The sequence below is a fragment of the Oculina patagonica genome, chromosome 8 (genome assembly GCF_052425735.1).
Source record: "Oculina patagonica isolate OP01 chromosome 8, crgOcupat, whole genome shotgun sequence".
Taxonomy (NCBI): Eukaryota; Metazoa; Cnidaria; class Anthozoa; order Scleractinia; family Oculinidae; genus Oculina; species Oculina patagonica.
The window spans coordinates 30,729,167-30,740,174 of record NC_135765.1 but is presented as its reverse complement, the minus strand read 5'-3'; the positions used below and the strand labels follow the sequence as shown (position 1 = coordinate 30,740,174).

The 11,008-nt window shown below is 37.2% G+C and overlaps 1 protein-coding gene across 1 annotated transcript; it reads right to left on the bottom strand.

Moving 5' to 3' along the window:
• Nucleotides 1-1,228: 1,228 nt before the first annotated feature.
• LOC144664287 (carbohydrate sulfotransferase 11-like) lies at nt 1,229-3,870 on the bottom strand. The gene is made up of 3 exons (XM_078525391.1): nt 3,772-3,870; nt 2,975-3,042; nt 1,229-2,059 (listed from the first exon to the last, which is right to left on the bottom strand). Exons 1-3 carry the CDS (start codon nt 3,863-3,865, stop codon nt 1,229-1,231), a joined length of 993 nt encoding a protein of 330 aa, XP_078381517.1. The 5' UTR covers nt 3,866-3,870.
• Nucleotides 3,871-11,008: the final 7,138 nt, after the last annotated feature.

The following is an 11,008-nucleotide window of genomic DNA, read 5'->3' as shown; positions in this document are numbered from 1 at the left end:
AAAAAAGTAAATTAGAATCCCGATTTCTCTTACCCCTGATTTCTTGAACCTTCCGAGAATTCTCGAAGTACTTTTCGTTTCCCCTGGAGGTTCGAGAAAGCAAGATTCCGCTGTAATGGAAGAAATTGTTTGTCGTTAAGAATGTGTTTAATATGTGAAGCGAAGGAAAGAAACAAATATTTGCTTTTAAAAATAAAAAAATATAATAAAATTTTCATTAATGATTTTGAAAAATTAAATCGATTTTATATGATAAATGCGAGTGCGGCTATTTTTTTCAGGTGTTTTTCAGTAGAATGACCGCACTTGCATTTATCATATATATTCCATTGCTACTGCTGGATGTAATGTATCAAACACGAGAGGCAGTGTTTCATCGGGATATCCAAACACCGAGAAGAGAGTTGAAAATACGACGCGCAGCGGAGTATTTTTGACGAAATTCGAGGTGTTTGGATAGCCGATGAAACACTGTCTCGAGTGTTTGATATATCTTCTCAATCGAAACAAAAACTACGGAGTAAACGGAGAAATAAAATCGTAAAAATCTATGCTAATTAAGATCGGGTATCCAAACCACCGTCACGGCTATGATTTTCTTTGTTTTAACTTGATGAATTATTAATGAGTTTGAGAAGGACACATATTCATTTAAATTGGTTTTGAAAATTACCACAGGTAGGCTTCAGGTCTGTATTAAACAAGTTGTCCTTTGGCATGAGGCAGAATCTTGCTAAAGGGTTCTGGGGGCATGCCCTCCAAAACATTTTGAAATCTAGAAGCTCTGAAACTCTTTAGAGACATTTTTCATGAGGAATTTCTTGAGAAAATCAAAACCTCTCGGACATATTTTGTTTTTAATTTGGTAAATATTTAGGCGAGGCGAGGCGAGGCAAGGCTTTGACACTCGCTGGGTTGACTTGCATTTATTTGTTGCAATATAAATGCGTTTTTAATGAATCTCCAAGTTTCAAAAATGATTCCTCGCTTTGCCTTAAAACATACCCAGATTTCTTGTTCAGTTGACAAGCTAAGTTTACCGCAACTAAGTATTGAAACGTCTCAGTCAGATCCCCATAAACTTAACAAAGTTTACCTACGAGCTTGCTGTATATCTTATTTTGTGACGACTTAGAATATATGTCAATCTCGTAGTTATAAAGTATTGCTTAACATTATATTTTATTTGATCATGTATGTTCGTCAAAGCTAATAAGAAAAAATGTTATTATAAGCTATCAGTTGAATTGATCTTACTAAAGAGCGCTCCCAATTGGCCCGGAAAAGAATAACCAAACATCTCATAGTCACTTTCATAACGCCTTGCTAATTGAGAAATCTTCATTTTAGGAATCTGCGCATAGTAATATAACATGTCAGCGGTAGTGTTAGACACGCGAAATGGCGGGAAAGAAACGCGGTCGTCAATTCCCGCCTTTTTCACCAAATAAGGAGCATCCTCGGCGAGATCTTCGTAATGTCCAACAAAGTCATAGTTTACAGTACAGGGATGGCATAACTGGTCAAATGATCTCCAGTGTTCATCGAAATGTTTTGTTTCTACCAAATAATTCACGAATTCCGGAAATGTGACATCACTGCCCGTCTCGAGGGCGTGTTTTGACGCGTTACCTCTGAATCTTTTAATTATGTTCTTGCCAAACGCGCGGTGAAAAACCTTGTTTTCTTTCAAAAATTTATCTTTGTAAGCGGAAAGTACTCTTTCCATGGGATCTCTGACGAATAGAAATTTGTAATAGTTCCGAAGCATTTGTTCCACTTCTTGCGGAGTAAAGAAGTTAAGATTATGTTTAACGTTGGCACCATAAGTTTGTTTGTCCTTTTCTTCCAAGACCAACAATTCTTTTTTCCATTGTCTACTCGCAACTTTGGGTGCGAAACAATAAATAACCTTCCTGCTATGAAAGACGAGGAAATAGCGAAGATCTTCTCCAAACATCGAGTCGTTAGTTTTGCGCCGTTTGCAGTAATCTTGGACCAGTGCTCTTCGTTCTTGCATACGAATTTCTATTCTCGAATTTTGATCCAGGCTGAAATCCTGTTTATGGATGATGAAAACTGAATATAAGTACAGCTTTAGTCAACTTTTAATTAAAGTCTTGTTTTAAACGATCGGACCAATTGACCTACAATCTTAGTCAAAAGTAGTTGACACTTTGACTTCCCCTTTCAGTTTTTATGACAAATTTACCACTAGTTTTTTAAATTTCATTACATTCACTCTGCCAAAATCCCCTCTCTTCCCTATCTAATGTTGTATGATTGTAGCCAAAGGCTTCCAAAAACACTCTTCAAAATTGATAGGGGGAAGGGGGGTTGGGAAGGAGGGGCAAAGGGGTGAAATTAGTCTAAATTACAATAAAATGGGGTACTAAATGACAATGTGTTAACACTTTTTCACTTATTGTAGCTAGATTATGTTCCTCACTGATAAATAGTCAGGGTTGCCCTAGTTTAAGTAATTGTAGCCTTGTTATTGCATTGGGCCCTAATAAAGTTTCCAGCCAAGCTACAATTTCGAATTATTTACTTTCCTTGCTTCAATTTTGTGTTGTGGTCTAATGATAAAGGTTTTGGGGGGTGATGCTATCCACCCTCCCCTCCAGCTTCTTGGAAAAAAAAAAACTTAAAAAAAACCCTTGCCCTGTGCCGGCTCAAGTTGACACAAAGATTTCCACGAGGACTAGTATTCATGAGCCTTGCATGTTTAAAGCGTCTCAGAGTTTGAAAGATAAATTGACTGCCAAAAAATATTTTTGGCTAAAAAACCATTCTTTTACAAGGAGATAACAAGTGTCCCAACTTCTTTTGACCTGAATTATAGTATAAGCTGACTAAATTCCATGTAGTGAATTAAAATTCAATATGCTTCCCTTTTTAGTTAAGAACTGCCAAGTTGTTATATCAATACGTAGAAACCACGTCCAAAGAAAAGATGGAATTGCTTGATTACCTGCAGTAGTTCTTCTCCAAGCGAAGGTTTGCTTTCACCCCAAACTGCTTTGAGTTTTGGGCTTAATTCTGCTTAGTTAATAAGAAAAGACACTCTAATGAGAATAAACATGCACTGTTTCGAAGGTACTCACAATTTCCTTTTTTGGCAGTGCGTATTGTCGTTACTAGATTTAATCAATCAATGACTGATTTGGAATCGTGTTTCAGTTAATAGTAGGAAAAAATTGTTCTGTAGCGCTGGCAAAATTAGGCGTAAATGCGTACAGAAGTTCTTTGAGCGTTTTGTTTTGTTTTGTTTTGTTTTTCTTTCTCAGTGGCAATCGAAGATAGGATTATTTTAATTACATTTTCAATTTCAATAAAATTCTGCATTAAGACTCTAAACTGCAAACAAGCTCTATTTTCTCAAAATTCCGCGTAGAGCGAACGCGGATACAGCGAGATCTTCGAGCGGCGAACGAAAAAGCTGTAAGCCGCGAATTAAGCGCCCCATTCGTACTACATGGATTTTAGAGAAAGAAAAAAACAATAGCTTGCGTGCAGTCTGTTGCGTCCTGGCTACTTTTTTTGACCGAAGACTAAAACGCGCAGTCGCAATCACGATTTTCTTGATTTAAGCTCGCCTTCACTGAAAAATACGACCAGACCTTTAGGAGTCGACCTTGGTAGCCTATCCGGCAAATTAATCCTTCTCTTCAGCAAATCGCTTAAATTTCGATCGCAGATTAATATTGGGGCTATGAAGAGCGATGTTGATGGTTACTTAGAAAATAAAAGATAGAAGGATTTACTCACCTGTAATGCTGCTCTTGAAGAGAGTAAAACATAACGCAGTGATGCAAAAAAATACCAAAATATAGAAACCACGCAGTTCACGGTGGAAATTCATTTTTATATGATAACCGATATTTTCTTATCCTGATTTGTTGAAATCAATAACAAGTTTAACAACAGCATTGTTACCCGAGACAAGCTGTTGCTAAGGAAACGGGCTGTACAGACTGTTTAAAACTTCCTATGTTAATTGTCCATTTCAGAGCTAGTGATGTTCTCTATAGATTGATGTTAATTGTTTCTTCATCGTATTTATATATGAACATTATTCATTTATTTATGTAAACTATACATGTGCAGATAAATCGAGTGGAAGGAAAAATTCATAAATGGGATAACGAATAAGACAAATCAAATGAGTAGAAAAAAAGCCTTTCAGACAATTGTTTTCTTTACAGTGGCATGGCAAAAAAGAAAACATTCTTTATTCATCTTACACCTTGGTGTGATTTCTCTTGTTTAATTTCGCTAAGCCTCTAAGTTAGAATTTTGATATATTGGAATATAATAGAGCTGTTTATGTTAACAAGCAAGTTCTTTTGAATTGGCTAAGAACAAACCAAATCTCTTGTCAATGCAGGGAAGCTATAGTAGCATTCTGAACTCATTTCACTGTAGAAGCTTATAAAAGAGTAACTAGTATAGAAGCGCGAGCTTGAAATATGTTTCTTATCTATCTCGGCAATTTTCGGACGATTTCGGATATATGCCCTAATGTTCGGAACATCTTCATTTTGACAACATTCAGAAGTAATCGTCTCAAATCTTGGCAGTTTTTTTAATTCACACGTAAGCATCAGCAGTCTTCACCATGCTCTTTTCATTTCTGGCAACCATTTTGCACTACCTTATTCCATGAAATTTTCGCGACACGTTAATTTCGCGAATTTAATTCGCGATTCCAAAAATATCGCGAAATTAAAGTGACGCGAACAATAACTGTCGCAAACATATCATGACGCGAAAAATTAAATGACTCACATTATGCATGTCAATAATCGAGAAAAAAAATAAGTGCCACTGAAGGAAAGAATTTTCAATGTAAATGGGCGTTGTCAATTGGCTCAGGAACAACTCATGAACGTACATGCATGACCTACTTGTAGACATGTGAGAACTGCTCTGTTGTTGCTATTGCCGAGATTTAGTTCCGCCCTTGCTTTTTTTGTTAATTTTGATGTTATTGTTCCTTTGATGAAGTCGTTTTATTTTATTCAAGGGCATGTTTTTTTATATTGCCAAGGAAATGTAAATTGTGTCTTACTTGAAAAACGCGAAGTTAAAGTGATTTAAAATAAAACAAGAACATTGAGAAGCTTGAGAAGCTTAAAATCGGGCGCTTTGCCTTGAAAGGCAGGGTACAGTACAGCAGAAACCACGAAGCAGTTACTTAAGTAGCACTCAGTCCGACTGTGTTTGTGTAAGTCACAGGGCTTGCATGAGCTGTATTAGTGTGCAAATATAATATCTAGAACGTTGTCGAGATTGCATTATTACTTAATGACATGATGGTTTCAATTTATAAATGTATCTCACACAATACAAATAAACGATTGAAGTAGACGACTAGACAATGTAAAGTTTTAAGACTTAGCAAAGTGCAGTGTATTGGTAATACTGTAAGGTGCGGTTTCACCTGAAGGTCGTGTGCTTTTCGGTATTTTCCAGGCATTGCACTTTGATGGGACAGTACTACAACTGTTTACCGGGGAACTACTATTGTCAAGAAAATGATCACAACTTGTTGATGAATGATTGAACATTTGTTTCATATCATTACTGTAATAGCAATTGATGAAGGCTTTTAGTCCTGAACCAAAGTATAAGGACTGGGAAATACTGAAACCCATTATCAGCCACCTTAAACGGAAATATCTTGTTGGTGTTTCAAGGAATCCAAGGAAACTTCACTCATCCCATGTATCTATGTATTGCGGTATTTTGTAATTTTTTGAGTGATTTTTGGGGATGTTTGGCAGGTGATAGTTTTTTTAAAAGAATTAGTAAAATTTAGACAACTAAGAAATATTGAAAATTTAATGTGAATTTGACATTGGAATTTGAAGTTAGAAATTGGCAGACGGACACCAAACAGTCCCGTGACATCCTGGAGTGTTTTTGCATGGGGGTCAACTGTGTGATGATGTTTCCATTTTTTCTTCAATCCCCACTGATAAAGAACTGTTGTTGGTGTTATGTTGGTGTTATCACATGTCAAGCCTTTAACAAGGTATGAAAGAACACAAGGATTTAAATTATTCTGGTGCTCAATTTTTGCGTAACTAAAATTAATGTTACTCAAATTCCTGATGGATTCTGTCTTAAACTGTTACGAGCTTAGTATTTCCAAATTATTGCATGTCAATGTAAGGCAAGACAAGACATGCCTTGGTTCTTATGTAATTCTCTTAAAAACACATAAGATATTGACTATAATTTTGTCTGTGCTATGGCAATTCACAGTGGGGTGGTCTTGATGTGTCTTTAACTTGTAGACTGGACTGGACTAGTAAAACGCGGACTAGTAAAACGCGGACTTGTAAAACGCCTCTAGACACTTCGAATTCCTTGGCCACAATCATCTTACGGCTCTCTTCAATACATAATGTCTCAAAAAAACAGTAACCTCAGAAAGAAGTCAGAAGCAAATAAGGTCGAAAGACCGAATTTGAACATATAACGGCAAATGTTCTAATGTCACGAACGTAGGAGTCGTGTAGGCCCGTCACCTTTATTTACCACATACTGCCCCCAAATTAAAACAGTACCCTCAGAAAGAAGTCAGAAGCAAATAAGGTCGAAAGACCGAATTTAAACATTTAATGGCAAATATTCTAATGTCACGAACGTAGGAGTCGTGTAGGCCCGTCACCTTTATTTACGATTGACTGTTGATTTCTGGGCGGGCCCCGTTCTACCTCGTGCGAGCAATACAAACGACTGCACTCAACAGACGTCAAGTAGTGGAAAGAAAGAAACATATGCACACAACTCATAGCATCAATCCCGTTGTTTTAGTAGGGGTTTGCAGAACGAACATGTGCTATACTGCAAAAACATCTCCACGCTAAAACAGACCATAGAGTGTTCAAAAAAGCTAGAAATATGCCGTCGAAGAAACACACAAGAGCTTCAAACACAAATTGTTTCGCTCGCTAAACCGTTTAGTTTTATCCGATTTACAAGCGCTTGTTTTACAAGTCCGCGTTCTACAAGTCCGTGCTTAACAAGCCCTCGTTTTACAAGTCCTCGTTTTACAAGTCCGCGTTTTACTAGTCCTCGTTTTACAAGTCCGCGTTTTACTAGTCCGCCTTTTACAAGTCCGCGTTTTACCTGAGTCCGCGTTTTACTAGTCCGCGTTTTACAAGTCCGCGTTTTACTAGTCCGCGTTATACTAGTCCGCGTTTTACAAGTCCGCGTTTTACTAGTCCGCGTTTTACTAGTCCAGTCCAGTCCTCGAAATACAGTATGCCAAAACTCCCCGCCCTCTAAAGATAAGTCCTTGACGGTTCTTGTCGTTTTTCGGTGCCTATTCATCTTCGGCATCTTTCTCATCCGCCTCTCGTTCTGTCCTGTGTCTGTCATCACACGAAAGAAAAGCTGATTCTCAAAAAATCTGCCACAAAAGGAAATTGACAAAAACAATATGAAAACCATATATCGAAAGTTTCTTATTCTAAAATTTTATCATACGTCTTAATTCAGAGCTACAAAGAAGTTCCTCCTTTTGAGTTATTGATACTGTTCTTACAGTACCTCTTTCCACTAGCGAAATTTTACAAAATTCCTTCGCGGCGAAAAGGCAGCGCGAATCCAGAACAGACTCCAATCGAGAGTGGGTTAATTCTAGATTACTATTAATTAACTATTACAACATTCATTTTTAAAATAGTTTCCTAAGCCGACTAAGCTAACTAAACGTCGAGTGTATCTTTCTGAGTAAACAAAACATGCCGTTATGACGCCGGAAATCCAGCTCACGCATACTATACCCCGTGACTCACGCAAACCTCCGACTTACGTGCTACTACAGTCATTCCTTTCTAACCCTTTTTTTTTTTTGATCACCACCGTACCTTTCTACCCAAAAAACTCATGAAACCGCCCGGTTTTAACCTGTTTTAACCTTTCAAAAATTAGAGCGTTCGAAACTAAATAAGATCCGTAATCACAAACAACATACAGCCGTTTACCAGCACTCTTTAAAACTCCTGAAACCCTTCAAAATCAGGCAAAATAAATCTTTGAAATAACCTTTATCAATGTTTCTTATTTTTTATTCAGTTCTATAAAATGCCTTTCATACACTACTGTCAAACAAAAATTTCAATTTCCTCAAAGTTTCAAGACAAAAGAATAACAAATATTTCGTGCACAATGTAATTTGATTAAGCCAATATTATCACGTCTAAAAATACTTCAAGCAATTCAGTGAAAACCCGTTTTTTTTCGTATCAACGAAAACCACTTTCGAATAATCAATACATGAAAATAACAATAAGATCAAAAGGAAGAAAGGAACCTTTCTAATTATTTGAAGACTTTCAAAGCCGTGATATTATGCATCCAATTCGCGATAAAGTTTAATTACAACAAAATCCAAGTTCTCATTTTGAATTCCATTTTTTTCAGTTGATACCTTTATTCAACTTGTGAAAAATTTCATTCAAGTTCCTATTAGTGCTGTACATTCCCAATGTTTTGCTCAGGTCTTCAGAAGCGTCTTACTAACCAAATCTAAAATAATTCCAAAACATGCTGTACAAACATTCTACTCTTTGTGACAAACGACTTGACGACCAATTGTTCAGAAATGAAAATCGACACAGTTCTTGCTAAATAAAAAAAAAGTTTTACGGCGGAGTCAGGCTCAAAAAATATACCGCAAGATCACACCCCCATTCATAGTCAGAAACCAGCAAACCATCTAGTTTGCTAAAAAAAACACTGCGTGACATCAATGACGTTACCTTTTTCATTTACAAAAATAACTTTAACTTGTCAAAGTAAGTGCAATTTCACAATGGTGAATATCAGTACAGTATGGGGCCCAGTTCTCGGCCGGGTCCAGTTCTCGGCCACTTTGTGTTTAACGCGTTTTTTCACACTCCAGTTGAATCAAAAGAAAAAGGTATTTCCTTCAAACGATAGACTGATTAATGTGCTTTAAGTATCTTGAGTTTGATCGTTCAATTCGATATAGAAAGCTCACACGTCGAGTTTACGCGGAGGTAGGTGAATTTGCATTCCCGAAAAAGTTGTTTGTTTACGGCTCCAAATTCATGGATGTAGTTAAATTCGTATTTTATCCAAAAGCCCCCACCATACGAGCTAATTTTAGGCATGTGAAACGTAGAATAATTCAGCTTTCTGCTTTAGTTAACTTTTCGTTGAACCGTTGTATTTTTTTGGTCTTAATTTACTTCGAAATTTTTTCTTGCGACGTTTGCGTATTTGCCAGTTCTCGGCCACCCTGCTCGCTATCACAGCTTAGCGCTTGGTTTTTAATATAATTTCATCTGCTGCTGCCAGAATGAAAGAAATAAATGTTTTAAAAATAAAGTTCAATCTTATCTCTAAGTTCTGAGCTGACTCTTGTCTTGTCTATTATTTCTACAACACCTAAATCTTTCAAGACCTTTTCACTGCAAAATAAACCATCTAAATGCACGGGTCACACAATGCGGTTTTGCCAGAACCTGCACATAGGCAACTAGGCGCGTTAAAATCCTTCTTTTCTAAAGTAAAACAAAGCATCATAAAAGTAATTTGGGATCGATATAGTATAAATAGGTTTACAGAGTGATTTTATGACTGTGAAAATTAATTGAGCATTTTTTTACAGATAATTACGCACAAGCTTTTTAGTGGCCGAGAACTGGGCCAAGGTGGCCGAGAACTGGGCCCACAAATGGAGCTTTTATTTTTATTATTGCTCGGGCAAATTAATTTTTGACCGGTCGATAGCTTTACACCAAAAAGCTGAATAATGTAGCTAGCTCTGGGAGAAATTTCAAGTTCCTGCGGTTCTTCTGAGGTAAGAAATACAAGTTTACGTCAAAAGTGGCCGAGAACTGGGCCCCATACTGTACTTTGCCCCGTAAGCTTTTTTCTCTGTCCTTCCGCCGAAGCAAAAAAACACAACCTGATTACACATTAACCCAAAAGTCGACCAAGTGTGCCTGCAACGATTTCCTGTCAAAACTAAAATGAAAACCATTGCGGTATGCGTCACCCGTAGCGGTTTTGTAGCAACCCCAAGCTATCCCCGTCTTTTTGGCCGCGCCAGGAGACTACGCTCTAGGACGACCAAAGGGTAAACTATAAATCGGCCACGCCCGATTAAAAATTCGAAAAATAGCGAAATTTAAGTGTCGCGAAATATGCACACCTTAATTATAAAATCGCGAAATAAACGTGTCGCGAAAATTTCATGTAATAAGGTACCACATATTTTTATGATTGACAAGGTCACGTGACCATGTTCTGCAAATTGCCTACCGGAAGTAAAACCAAAACCATATGCGATTCGCTTGCACACATTTTCCCGCGATTCGTGCCAGCTACGTGTATTTCCTTTGAGATTTGATTGGTTCACTGGATTGCCTGTCTCCACTGTAATTGGCCAGAGTGAGTACTTTGGTTTTGGTTTTACGAGACTCAATCGAAAACTGCTCTACTAAACAACAATAATTTCCGCAGCACCAAGATTTACCCTAAATCTTTGGTCTCTCTTTAAAAAGGCTGGCCGTCAGTCTTTTTTTTTTCAATGACTTCATCAGTCCCCTAAACTTAACTATATCGAGATGAACCCAGATTTGCAAAGGCTGGCTAAGGGTATTTAGATGCAGTGTTGTTTTTACATTGAAATCTTGATTTTTCGATTGATTTTTTGAACTTCTCAATATTAAACTCAAACCGAAAGTGGTTTCTCCCCTCAGCTGCTCAGTGAAACACTGTAGTTTAATTTTTTCCCTGATTTCTCGAACCAAATCTCTTTTCCTTTGGAGGTTCAAGAAATCGAAATTCCACTGTATGTACTTAAGAACTAAAAGAGTTGCGCACTCTGTGTATTTATTTTCAAATTTTAACAGGGTTAAGTCAAATAAGAGCAAATCCAATTAAATTTTGCAGTGACATTGTTACCAGAAACAAACAGTTGCCAAGGAAACGATCCTTTTGCTGGCTTTTAGGGAAT

Bases quoted from the DNA above. Each gene is read 5' to 3' on its own strand.
- LOC144664287 (XM_078525391.1), bottom strand. From the start codon at position 3,865: ATGAATTTCCACCGTGAACTGCGTGGTTTCTATATTTTGGTATTTTTT. The intron at 3,043-3,771 runs GTGAGTAAATCC...TTAACTAAGCAG, and splicing joins CTTCAAGAGCAGCATTACAG to AATTAAGCCCAAAACTCAAA. The intron at 2,060-2,974 runs GTAATCAAGCAA...ATCCATAAACAG, and splicing joins TTGGAGAAGAACTACTGCAG to GATTTCAGCCTGGATCAAAA.